The 12,038-nt window shown below is 45.5% G+C and overlaps 1 protein-coding gene across 2 annotated transcripts in view; it reads right to left on the reverse strand.

Annotated features, from left to right (window-relative positions):
- The window catches only part of LOC147033960 (catenin alpha-2-like), a 150,606-nt gene that overhangs the window by 37,337 nt on the left and 101,231 nt on the right, over positions 1 to 12,038 (reverse strand). For both annotated transcript variants that reach the window (XM_085873829.1, XM_085873838.1), the window contains exons 11-14: positions 11,383 to 11,475; positions 10,476 to 10,632; positions 3,562 to 3,762; positions 3,288 to 3,439 (exon numbers count right to left, since the gene is read on the reverse strand). In XM_085873829.1, the coding sequence (XP_085729955.1) occupies positions 3,288 to 3,439; positions 3,562 to 3,762; positions 10,476 to 10,632; positions 11,383 to 11,475 (603 nt within the window). The remainder of the gene's footprint in view (positions 1 to 3,287; positions 3,440 to 3,561; positions 3,763 to 10,475; positions 10,633 to 11,382; positions 11,476 to 12,038) is intronic.

Below are 12,038 nucleotides of genomic sequence, written 5' to 3' on the forward strand. Positions count from 1 at the left end.
CGACTTGGTCCATGAATTGTGGTTCCTTGCTGTGGTGAAAATGGATGCTTCATGAATGGGGACGGCTACGTTCAATCAGAGAGACTCATGAGTGGAGATGAAAACTGGTGGCGGCGGCGCCACGCACGCACGCACGCGCGCGCGCATGCACACGCACGCACGCACACAGTGATTTATACAGATATTACACACACCACATCGATATGTGATCCACGTGACTTATCATACATAATATATTAGTTTAATGTGCGTGCGCATACGCACACGCCTTTTAATATCCATCTTCTCCTTCATTGTAAACCTGAACGGACAGGAATAAACGAGTCTGGCAGGCTTGGAAGCTGGAGAAAAGCCGAGGATGGTACGATAGAGCCTTGGCGGCAAGAAGAGAGCGAGAGCAATGCGATTGCCTCCCAGAAAACTGTTAAAGGCTGCCAGGAGCAGAACGTCAATGTCCGCTGAGGTCCGACACCCTATATATGATCGTCATTTGAAGGGGGCTCTTCTTCGTCCTCACATTCTCGATCCCAGTGCTTTTGACACTCAAGCGAATCCTCCACTCCTAATTCTGTTCAATTCCCTTGTTCTACCATTCCTATTTTGGATTCCAACCATCTCTACCCACCATTCAGTCAGAAAGTCGCACAAGTTGACGTCACAAGCGTTATCGCTCAGAGTTTTTATCACGCTCACTTCCGCAATTGTGTCCAAACTGTTATGAAGTTTTCGAATAAGTGACTTTGCAGACATTCTCTCTTTTCAAACACTCTTTGCTGCATCTTTCCGTTTGCCATTCAGACAGAAATCTATAAATCTTTCAGGTCGAATTACGCCATCCAACTTGTACAATTAAATATTGCACACAACTGCTCGGGTTATCGGAGCACAACCTCCACCTCTCCGAAAGCCTCGACTTGGTTAACGGCGTGAACACCACCGACACACCTGAACGGCAACACCATTCCAACTTTGAAATGAGTCCCTTGGGCCAATATACTAATCTTAGACCTCAACAACACAATGGAGTCCAGAGGAATTCAGTGCAAGAAACAAGCCATGGTGGAATTGAGCTTTGCATCCACACGAGCATTCCTCTGGAGGCGCAGAGCAGACAGCTTGCAATTGGCACGTCTCCGGTCTGACCAAACAGACACCACTTGCTGTCCAAATATCACAGTCGATGAAGCGCCATTTCTCAAAAAATACTTTCACTTTCATGCGAGTTAAGTCGGCATCCTATTGAGGCGCAACAACCAAATTACTGCTCAATACACATCGCATCATTTTTCATTACCATTCCACCAAGCAGGAATGAAGCAAACAATTAGTACTTCACAGTAAGTGCTTGCATCATGCTGTCGACTCTCATTGAGACGAATAGCGTGGGAAATAAATTTTGACAACATGACTGCAAATTTTGAACGGATTTTATTATTTTTTACTCTGCCACCGAGGGTAGACCCGTCTGTCTGTCTGTGAGCAGGATATCTCAAAAAAAGTTCTGGATGGATTCGGATAAAACTTGCTGTACAGGTTGGGTGTGACAAGGATGAATAGATTCGATTTTTGGTGAAGATCTGGATGCGGATCCAGACACCATCATTTTTAAGTGATTCAGAGATTTGGATAAAATGATATAAAATCACAATGTCTCAAAAAGTTGTGGACATATTGGGTAAAGACATGCTGGTTGCGTTGGGGAGGTAACAACAACAAGCCGATTCGATTTTGTTCAAGGTGCGGATACACATCCGGCCTATCAGTGGGATACAAAATGCAAACTGTTCAGCCTGGCGGAGGTATGCGCTCCACCGAGTGCCGCTCTAGTTTTACTCTATATTTTATTAAAATTCATCTAAAAGGCTTAATGGTGGCCCTTGATGGAGTTCTCTCGTCCCCTTTTCCTGTCCAGGCTGGAGTTCCTCAAGGCAGCGTTCTGGGCCCTGTTCTTTTTCTGTTTTTCATCAATGATCTCTCTGACTCTCTGGAAAATCCTCTTTATCCCTTTGCTGATGACTCCACCCTCTGCCGTACCATCTGACATCCCTCAGACCGGCAAGCAGCAGCTTCTTTGCTCACTGCAGATCTGGATAAAATCACAAACTGGTCCAACACGTGTAATTTGTCTTTCTATCCTCACCCATCTCACACTCTCACGATGTCTCTACGAAAGGACCGCTTAGAACCCCCCCACCCCCCGCCCCATCTGCATTCTCAACAATCCTCTGGAAGAAGTCCTTTCATTCAAGCTTCTGGGTCTCACTATCTGCCATGATCTTTCCTTCGAAAGCCACATTTCAAACCTGGCCTCCAAAGCCAGTCGCCGACTGGGAATGCTCCGTCGAGCAAGGTCCTTCTTCGGCCCACCTGAGCTCCTGACCCCATACAAAGCTTTCATCCACAGCCTGATGGAGTACTGCTCTCTCCTCTGGGCTGGTGCTCCCACCTCTCACCTTCATGTTGTGGAAACCAAGGCATTTGGGATCATTGGTATCTCCCGTGATGAGGCAGAGTCATTGGGTCTCTCACTCTTTCACTGCAGGCAGGTCGGTGGTCTTTCTTCTACTATCTCCTCTCCGGTCTCACCCCCAACCATCCTCCCCCTCCCCAATCTGTTTGCGATATGTTGCCCCCAATATTTCCGCAGGGTGCTCAAGATCAGCCAGTAACCCCACCGTCTGGTAAAACTAGCAAAATTAAGAATCACTGCTCACCTTCACTCTTTCATTCCTCTTTTTCCCCACCTTCGGAACAAACTCCCACACTCTCTTCGATCCCACTCTTCCCTCCAGGTCTTCGAAACAGCTGTTCACCACCACCTCTTATCTCCCCCCATCCAAAACCACAATCTTTTCTGTCCCCAATAATCCACTCCAAACCCACCTCCTTAAAATTCCCTGCTTTCCTTCCTGAAAGTCCCTGTCGTATCCACCTTGTTTACCCTGTGTACCACGCCACATCTCTCTCCCTTCCATGCTGATTTTCCTTCCCTCTCCCACCCCTCTTATCTCCTGCTCCCCTTGTCGTACAATCTGTGTGTTCGCTCTCATAAGACCCTCGACATTGTTTTCAAAAATAAAAATAAAAAAGTTGCACAGTTAGCGAAGCACAGGAAAAGGTCATTTCGCATATCTCACCTGTGCTGAGACCCTTCCCAGAACGAGGCAGTGCTTTGACATATGTAGCTCAATCTTTGCTTTTTACAGGTTATATAAAGAGAAATAGAAGACCTGTGACATCATGGCCTCAAATACCACAGCATCGATGGCTGGGCATGACAAACTCACACGAATCATCAGAACGGCTTTTCGTATGTCACGGATACCATCGTAGACAAGGCGCGAGGCGTCAATGAACTCGTTCTCATCGACGGGGCGCGGCGGATTACTAGTGAGGGCTTCGATGGCGTTTTCGACTTGATCCGAAAAGCGAGGCATGACTGAGGGCAAAAAGAAAGAGAGACGAGGGAAGATTACAGACAGCAATGACGTTGTCCACAAATCCACCCACTGAGGCTACAAAAGCAAGGAGTCCAAACGACAAACCGGGTCGCATCCATACCGCTTTCAGACAGCATGTTAGTGCTGTCCTGCACTTTCTCGGTGTAGATTCCCGGCTCGTAGTTCTCCATCTCGCCGTTTACCACGTGAACCACACGAGCCGCCCGACCGCGGATGGCTCCGGCAGTGCGATCGAGAGCATCAACGTCCCTTTCTTGCAGAGCGATCACGCACTTGTTCACATCCTCAAGTATGTGGCTTTCTATTAGGAAGAAAGGGGAAGCAGAAGAAGAAGAAAACAACAAACAATCCAAACAAATGGCAAACACCCAAGTACCGACTACATGAGGACGATGAGTGCTAACCGGCACAACAATCAGCTGCTTGCAGCGTCATGATTACAATGACCGAGCATTGTAACCCATCGCATTAGGAGAGTGAATGGCTCATCCCTTTCGAACTCCGATGGGCAGGCAGAGGTTTGTCAAGCCGTCACAATCTTCCATGGGACAATGGAGAAGGAAAACATATCGGCCGAGCCGACAGTATTGGGACTTGGCAGAAACAGTGATTATGGCAGAATTTTCGTGCTCAACGTACTGAATGCTGAAATTGAACCACGGAAACACATTTATCGATCACCTCGCGTACAATTTGATGAAGTATGTGATGCTCGCCTGCTTCTAAAACAAAGATCAGCTTCCCACAGGAAGAATGAAAGCACGTCACCGAAGCACTTATCCTAATGAGGACGCGCGCACACTGCACATGCAGACGCGCCGGAGCTGGTAATGACGGCGGAGCACACAGATGGCTCGGACATCATGCAGACGAGGCAGAGCGGTTGCACACTTCTCATTCCAGGACGTAGTGCTTCACAAGTCCGACACGTGCGGACAGTGGTCTGGTATGTTGCTCGGCTGCCGCGAGTGTTGGCTAAATGCAATCGAACTTTGGAGAGAAAAATGGTGTTTTGGAAATCTTTCACCGACATTCAAAAAACACCGGTCTTTTCGCCCAACCTTGTGACGTCATCTTACACGTCACGTGTGGGATTGATTACGAGCAACATCATGAAGGCACGGATACTTGTAGAAAGGGGAAGAGAAAATGGCTCCAAAACCTTATCCTGCATTTATGAGTTTGCAAATGGAGCACAATGTGCAATTTTTCCCATGATGCAATCGTTGGGCATGTGACCAGAACACCCTGCACAAAGTGCTCATTGCGAATCAATCGTGGGGTGGTGGGGTTGTGGGGGAGGAGGAGAGGTGGGGTAGGGGGTGGAGGAGAGAGGTGGGGTTGGGGGGTGGAGGAGAGGTGGGGTTGGGGGGTGGAGGAGAGGTGGGGTTGGGGGGTGGAGGAGAGGTGGGGTTGGGGGTGGAGGAGAGGTGGGGTTGGGGGGTGGAGGAGAGGTGGGGTTGGGGGGTGGAGGAGAGGTGGGGTTGGGGGGTGGAGGAGAGGTGGGGTTGGAGGGTGGAGGAGAGGTGGGGTTGGAGGGTGGAGGAGAGGTGGGGTTGGGGGTGGAGGAGAGGTGGGGTTGGGGGGTGGAGGAGAGGTGGGGTTCGGGGGGAGGAGAGGTGGGGTTCGGGGGAGGAGAGGTGGGGTTCAGGGGAGGAGAGGTGGGGTTCGGGGAGGAGAGGTGGGGTTCGGGGAGGAGAGGTGGGGTTCGGGGGGAGGAGGTTGGGAGAGGGAGGAGGTTAGGGGAGGGAGGAGGTTAGGGGAGGGAGGAGGTTAAGGGAGGAAGGAGGTTAGGGGAGGAAGGAGGTTAGGGGAGGAAGGAGGTTAGGGGAGGAAGGAGGTTAGGGGAGGAAGGAGGTTAGGGGAGGAGAGGGGGAGAAGGGAGTAGGAGGAGTGGATCATGCACAGGGGAAAGGAGGGAGGTAGGTGAGGGATTGGTGTTGGCTTGGGATCCCAGGGTCCTGAGTTCAATTCCCATTAGATGCTGAATTAACACCAGGGCGTTGACTCAGCCTGTCATCCTTCTGAGGTTGGCGAAATGAGTACCAGTGTTGCAGCCTTTTGGCAGCTAACAAGAAGGGAAGGGGTATTCAAGGATTTATTAAATCTGGTATTGTAACGCAGACATGATGGGCCGAATGGCCTCCTCCTGCACATAATTTCCTTGTAACCCTTGTGTAATCCTTGGTTGGGAGAGGGTGTGGAGTAACTTACTTCTGCCTTGACTTAATTATCTGAAGAGGGGGGAGAACCTGCCTTGATTGACTTACATTGAATACACTTCACGTCACAAACTAAAAATTGCTTAAAACCAAACGTTGTTCATAAATATTGGATTCCATTGCGAGTCCACATATTCAACTAATTACACATAAAGTTTTTTGAAGTACCGTTTCATTAAAAAGTTGGAAAAGAATTATCACTCGCCTGAAATAAACGCTTTTTATATATGCCCAGGGAACATGAAAAAATATATAATTAGATAACAGTTCAAACCCCAACTTCAGATTTCCCTCACAGAGAACCCCACCCAAGCACTTAGGCCCGCTACTCCCCTCCATTCTCTCCCGCTACTCCCCCTACCCCCCCTACCCTCGCTCCTCTATTCTCCTTTCCTCCCTCCTCTCACTACTCCCCTTACCCTCTCGTTTCTAATCCCCTTTCCACCTCTCCCTAGTCTCACTACTTCCTCTCCCCTCTGACTATTCCCCCTACTTTCACTCATCTACTTCCCCTCCATTCTCTTCCCACATCACATCCGACCAGATACATTCAAAACGGCTATAAGAATGCATTTTTGTGTGAAAACACCAATATATGTCTGATTTTCTCACCTTTTTCTAAAACTGAAACTTGAACCATCTTGACTACACAAAATGAAATCAGATGGTGAATCAGAGTTCAGATATACCTGTGAGGGAGTCTGAATGGACTTAAAATTGCAGGCCTTCCCATTTAAAAAAAAAATAATAATAATAATTGTACACACCTCTCCTCCCTCCCCCCAACCCACAATTTTCTTCCCTTTTTTTTCAGCCAAAACTTCCACCATCTTAGCGACTCCGAAAAATGAAATCGGATATCGAATTAGAGTCAAGATAAAGCCGAGAGTGGAAGTAAGAAAGTGTGCGCCTTATAAAAGAGGCTCAACAGAGCAAACAAAATGACGGCAATTTGATTTTGAAGCACCTCCCTGAGAGGTGGAAGCCCCACCTCGAACTGGGAAGCTCCTCCCCAAACGGACAGACAGACCGACGGAGATTATTATATGGATAACCAAGGAAACACGTTGCATGGAAAAGTGAGAACAGGAAGAACAAGTTACAAACCGTTAAAACTCATTTCAAGGCGCTGTCACACCTTGACGATTTAGCCAGCAATGGCAACGTATAAAAAAATGTATGTAAAACGTTGGCGTACGCTGAAGTTTTGAGGTTTTTTTTTAAATATTCGGACGTATTGATAACGAGTTGGTCGTATGCATAACGTATTAGTAATGGACACAAAACGTTTCGTTGTCTTATAGATAACTTATACCAACGAATGCTGAGCGTGTTGTCGGCGTTCACAACCTATGCCCAACGATAGTTTAACTTAGTCATAGCGCGCTGCACGCATCGCCGACGAACTCGTGGCGTTCTCTGTTAAAAACCTGCCGCATGCCGATTTAAATCATAACCGCCTGGGAATTGGAAGTGTCAACATCGCAATCACACCTTGACGATTTAGCCAGCGTATACCGACCTATGAAAAATGTGTCTAAAACGCTGGCACACGTCGAATACGTTATGGGTAAGTTTGGTTTGCGTGAAGAGCACGCTGAAAAACGATGAAGTATGCTGTCATACGTCGTAGTACGTCTCGTGCGTCGTGAAATTTCAAGTATGCTAAAAATCTTACGACGTACTCACCGTATGACTCACACGTTCCGCTACGCTGGGAATAAGTTGTAGGAATGTTATGCGATCGTTGACACACGTTGACACAAGTTCCTTGTAAGTTACTCATAAGTCGAAACAGGTCAAGGTAATGTTTAGCATACCCAAAACTTATTTTCTCCATCAAGGCACATTTTCGTTTTTTCTCCTTGGCTCCGTGAAGGCACGTGATGAAATTTCTGAAGTTGTTGTTGTTTTTTTTACGATTTTTTTTTTCGTCTATCACGAATTTTAAAATATATTCGGACATTTGCTTTTAAGTTTCGACGTCGACGTGACAATATCCTCAAACAGAAAATATTCACAGAGGAGGAACTAAGAATAAGACATGAGCAAACTGAAGAGGCAATCGGACGTGACGTAACGGCACGTGACAAAATATCGGAAGTTATTGTTGTTTTTTTTATTTTTTTTTTTAAACGCTGCCAATACGTCATTATACGGTAGCTGTAAATTAGAAACACGTTCAGCAAGTTCTGTGGTCGTCCGGAAGACGTCAATCAAATACGTCTACATACATCAATATGCGTTGGAGGTGCGTTACACATTGGTTCAAAGCACGTTACTCATAGTATAGGTTAGAAATAAGTTTTGGGTACGCTAAGCATTACATCGACGTGTTTCGACTTATGAGTAACTTACAAGTAACGTGCCTCGACGTGTGTCAACGATCGCATAACGTGCCTCGACGTGTGTCAACGATCGTGTAACGTGCCTCCAACACGTTACTCATAGGTTAGAAATAAGTTTCGGGTACGCTAATCATTACCTCGACGTGTTTCAACTTATGAGTAACTTACAAGTAACGTGTGTCGACGTGTGTCAACGATTACAGAACGTGCCTACAACTTATGGCCAGCGTAGCGGAACGTGCGAGTCATATGCCGGCATACGTCGTAAAATTTCAAGCATGTTAAAATTTGAGGACAACCGCAAAGTACAACGATGAAAGCCAGCGTACTACGACGTATACCAGCGTGCTTCAGCATGCTCTTAACATATACAAAACTTACCCATAACGTATTCGACGTGTGCCGGCTTTTTAGACAAATTTTTCATAAGTCGGCATACGCTGGCTAAATCGTCGAGGTGTGACAGGGCCTTCAAGAATGCCAATAAGGAATGGTCATTCAGCAACAAAAACATTTAATGGCCAATTCACGCTTGCCAATCCAGTATTATATTTGAACAAAAAAAAAAGAAAAAAAAAGAAAGAATCTAGATGGTGTTCATGAAATACAAACCCCATGCAATCTTGAAAAGAACTTGGTATGAGCCAACTCATTTTTTAAAGGTTTTCTATCGTTGATCCAATATGGCTGCCAGACCACGTGACTGATGACGTCATCTTTATCAAACCATACATCCCGTGGGTCGTCGATCAAGTCGTTAAATTTTGCATCGATCGGTGAAGCGGTTTCTCCTACGAGGATTTTCAAAGATTTCCCCTGAGATCCAATATGGCTGCCAGACCAGTGGACTCATGATGGTCAATTTCATGAAAATCCTGTTCAAATTTCAAGTCAATCGGATGAAAATTGAGGATTTCAGAAATCTGCCCTATGTTGACCTTTGGCCTGTGCTGACCTCCAAAGAGTGACTGCTATATCACATGGCCTTGTAATGTGTGGTAAGGTTTCAATTTCTTCCGCCAAATGGTTTTCGATGTACGCTGTGAACAAAATGTAGACACGACGTAAACCATACGTACGCTACCGACCGCTTCACCCTGATTTTCGCTTCGCGAACGCAGGGTAATAAAATTCCCTGGATATGGAAACGACCTACGATTGAGAAGCGTACACAGAGCAATGCAACGATCTGCCAAGCACAGCTACGTGCTGTTGAGATGGTTCGTGTTCGGCGTTTCCACAAAAAGCAGAGCTTGCTTCGGAATGTCGATCAAAGCAAACGATAACAATTGTAGTGAACTTGTGCGATGAAGTGTGATGAGAAGGAAATCAAATTCAAATTCATTTCTTTGCATTAAATGTATTTATTCATATATATATATTATATATATATATATATATATATATATATATATATATATATATATATATATATATATATATATATTTTGCATTGATTACACTTTGAATGAAAATAGTTTTGCGAGTTCCTGCATTCCGTTCTTTACCAAAATAATACTAAGGCATCATACGACGAGTCTTATAAAGGGAACAAGGGAAAGAGCAATCAGAGATTGCAAACCCTCGCTAGAACTTCTTTTGAGTGGTGTATTTTTATCGGCTTTCAGGTAAATCCAATATGGCTGCCAAACCATGTGACCAATGACGTCATATGTGTGACTTGTTCCTCATGGACAGGCGGTCACAAGTGTAAAGTTTCGCCTCGATCTGTTCAGCCACTTCAGAGAAGATTTTTTTTTTTTTTTTTACAATATGGCTGCCGAATCACGTGACCGATGACATCATTAATATTTTTTCTGTGGACCATGACCCTCAAAAATGTTCATGCTGATCGGATGCGGCGTTCTGCATGTGCAATTATGACGTCATAACATGGGCACCTATGACGTCATAAAAAAAATTACACCTTCCCCATGAGTACTTGGCGTGTGCAAAGTTTAAATTTTTTCCTCGGTGCGGTTTCAGAGATAGAGGTGCAAAGTTTTCCCGTTTTTCCAATATGGCTGCCACACCACGTGACCTACGACATCATAATTATCAATGAAACATTCTGCATGAGTAGTTGCACTAATGGTGAAAATTTTGTCTCAATCTGACAAGCGGCTGCAGAGAAAAACACAAAAGTTCCGTGCAGAAAAAAGACAAACAAACAAAACAAACAAACGGATCCAAATGCAAAACCCTCTCCGAATCCTTCGGCGACGGTAATTACACAAGGACACGTGTTAGGGGCCACTGCAGGAGAAACGAGCGTTTCGGTAGAAGAAAACGTTTTTAACATCCGAGGATTATTTATTTATTTATTTATTTTAAATGACAACCACCTTTAACGTGTTGGGATGCATTCCCAGAAGGAATTTGTCTGTCATTGCAAATCTTTCATTCCTCTCCTTCCTGGTCGAGCGAACGATGCCCGGACTTACCAGACACGGCGAGGAAATCGTCGATGGATGTGATGTCATCGACAGCCTCAGTCAAAAGGCGGACATGGGCCTCCCAGGTTTCCTTGAACACGTTCATGTTGTCCTGTGCTATTTTGCTGCCGGGCTTCGCAGCGAGCACCAGAGCTGCATTGACGACCTGTTGGATGCACGGCAGTGCTTGATACGAGCTACGACAGCTGTGTGCACCAGGCCTTATGAACAATAACCACAACGATGAGAAGGTCGAAACACCAAGACACCGATTGCACCAGGAAAGAATAAGGGGACAAAAATGACTCGTACGCGGTCATGGAATTGACACATTCCACAAATAATCAAGGAATCTCAAACAGTTATTGCACTGATGGCATCGGCGGTCACGGCAACAACGAACACATTTATGGGGATTTAGAAAAACAAACAAAAAACCCCAAGAGTTGTTAATCCGTACAAACAACTTGATTTTAAAGCTTGTGCAACAAAAGTCGAGTTGAACAGCAATTCAAAATTGAAAAAAAAAACAAGGAAATAAGTCTCCGTAGGCAGAACAATAGGGGGGAGGGGGGGGGAGATAACGTAATGTGATGGAAAACAACAGGTAAGCACACTGTTAATTGAATATTACAAACAAGGGCTTCATGGTGTGAATTGTTTTTTTTCTCAAGTTGCGGTGAGCAGGTGGGTTGCACCAAAATGTCACACAAGGGTGTAAATGGATGCAAATCCAGGAGGAGTGCAACGGAAAGCTGCTGGGATGAAACCCACCGAGGTTGCGGCCCAAAGCACGGTTCATTTCACGCAAGGAAATTATATGGTCGATGGCTGGGTTCAATCAAAAGGGCGTCAAAAGCTACGTTTCGGGACGAAGGGAAGGCGGGCATTCGCATTGAGCTTACGGAGAGCTCACCTGTGGGCACAGCGTCTCTATCTGCTGCGCGGCCATGCGCACCAACTTCACACCGTCCTCGTTATTGGACAGGGAGCAAGCCAAATTAGCAACCTGCAGGAGAAATGGAGAACAAAAAATGGACAGAGTATAAAAAAAAATCTCAACATAACATGACCGTCAAACGCTTCACGAAATACACAAATTACATACAATAAAAAAGGGGGGGCAGGGGAAGGAGATGTAAACTTATTACAGTGGTACTATATCTAATCTACTTCACAAAGCTTCCTGTCAAGCCCTCCACCCTAAAGGAAGGAGACAATGCAAGTGGGACCTTGAAAACAAGTTTCAACCACTGCCGTAATGGCAAAACATAATCTAAAGAATAAACCAAAACCTTTCGCAAGCGCTGCACATCATTGTGTAACTACGCCAGAATCCTAATGTCTTTGAAGATGATACTTGGCAGCTCAAATACAAGCGATGAGATGAATGTGATGATGCTTCAAGTTTTCAACAAGGAAGAGAAATTTTCAAATTCAGACAAGTACTAAATTTATTCATTTATTTTACTATCAGCACAGGGGATGGGTTGAGCACAAAAACCCTCTTCGTTTTGGGCTCAACCCATCTTCCCCTGTGGTGTTAATGAAAAGAAAGAAAGAAAAAAAAAG

This window comes from Eptatretus burgeri, chromosome 1 (genome assembly GCF_056783735.1).
Source record: "Eptatretus burgeri isolate ZD-2024b chromosome 1, Ebu_testis_v1, whole genome shotgun sequence".
Lineage (NCBI taxonomy): Eukaryota > Metazoa > Chordata > Myxini > Myxiniformes > Myxinidae > Eptatretus > Eptatretus burgeri.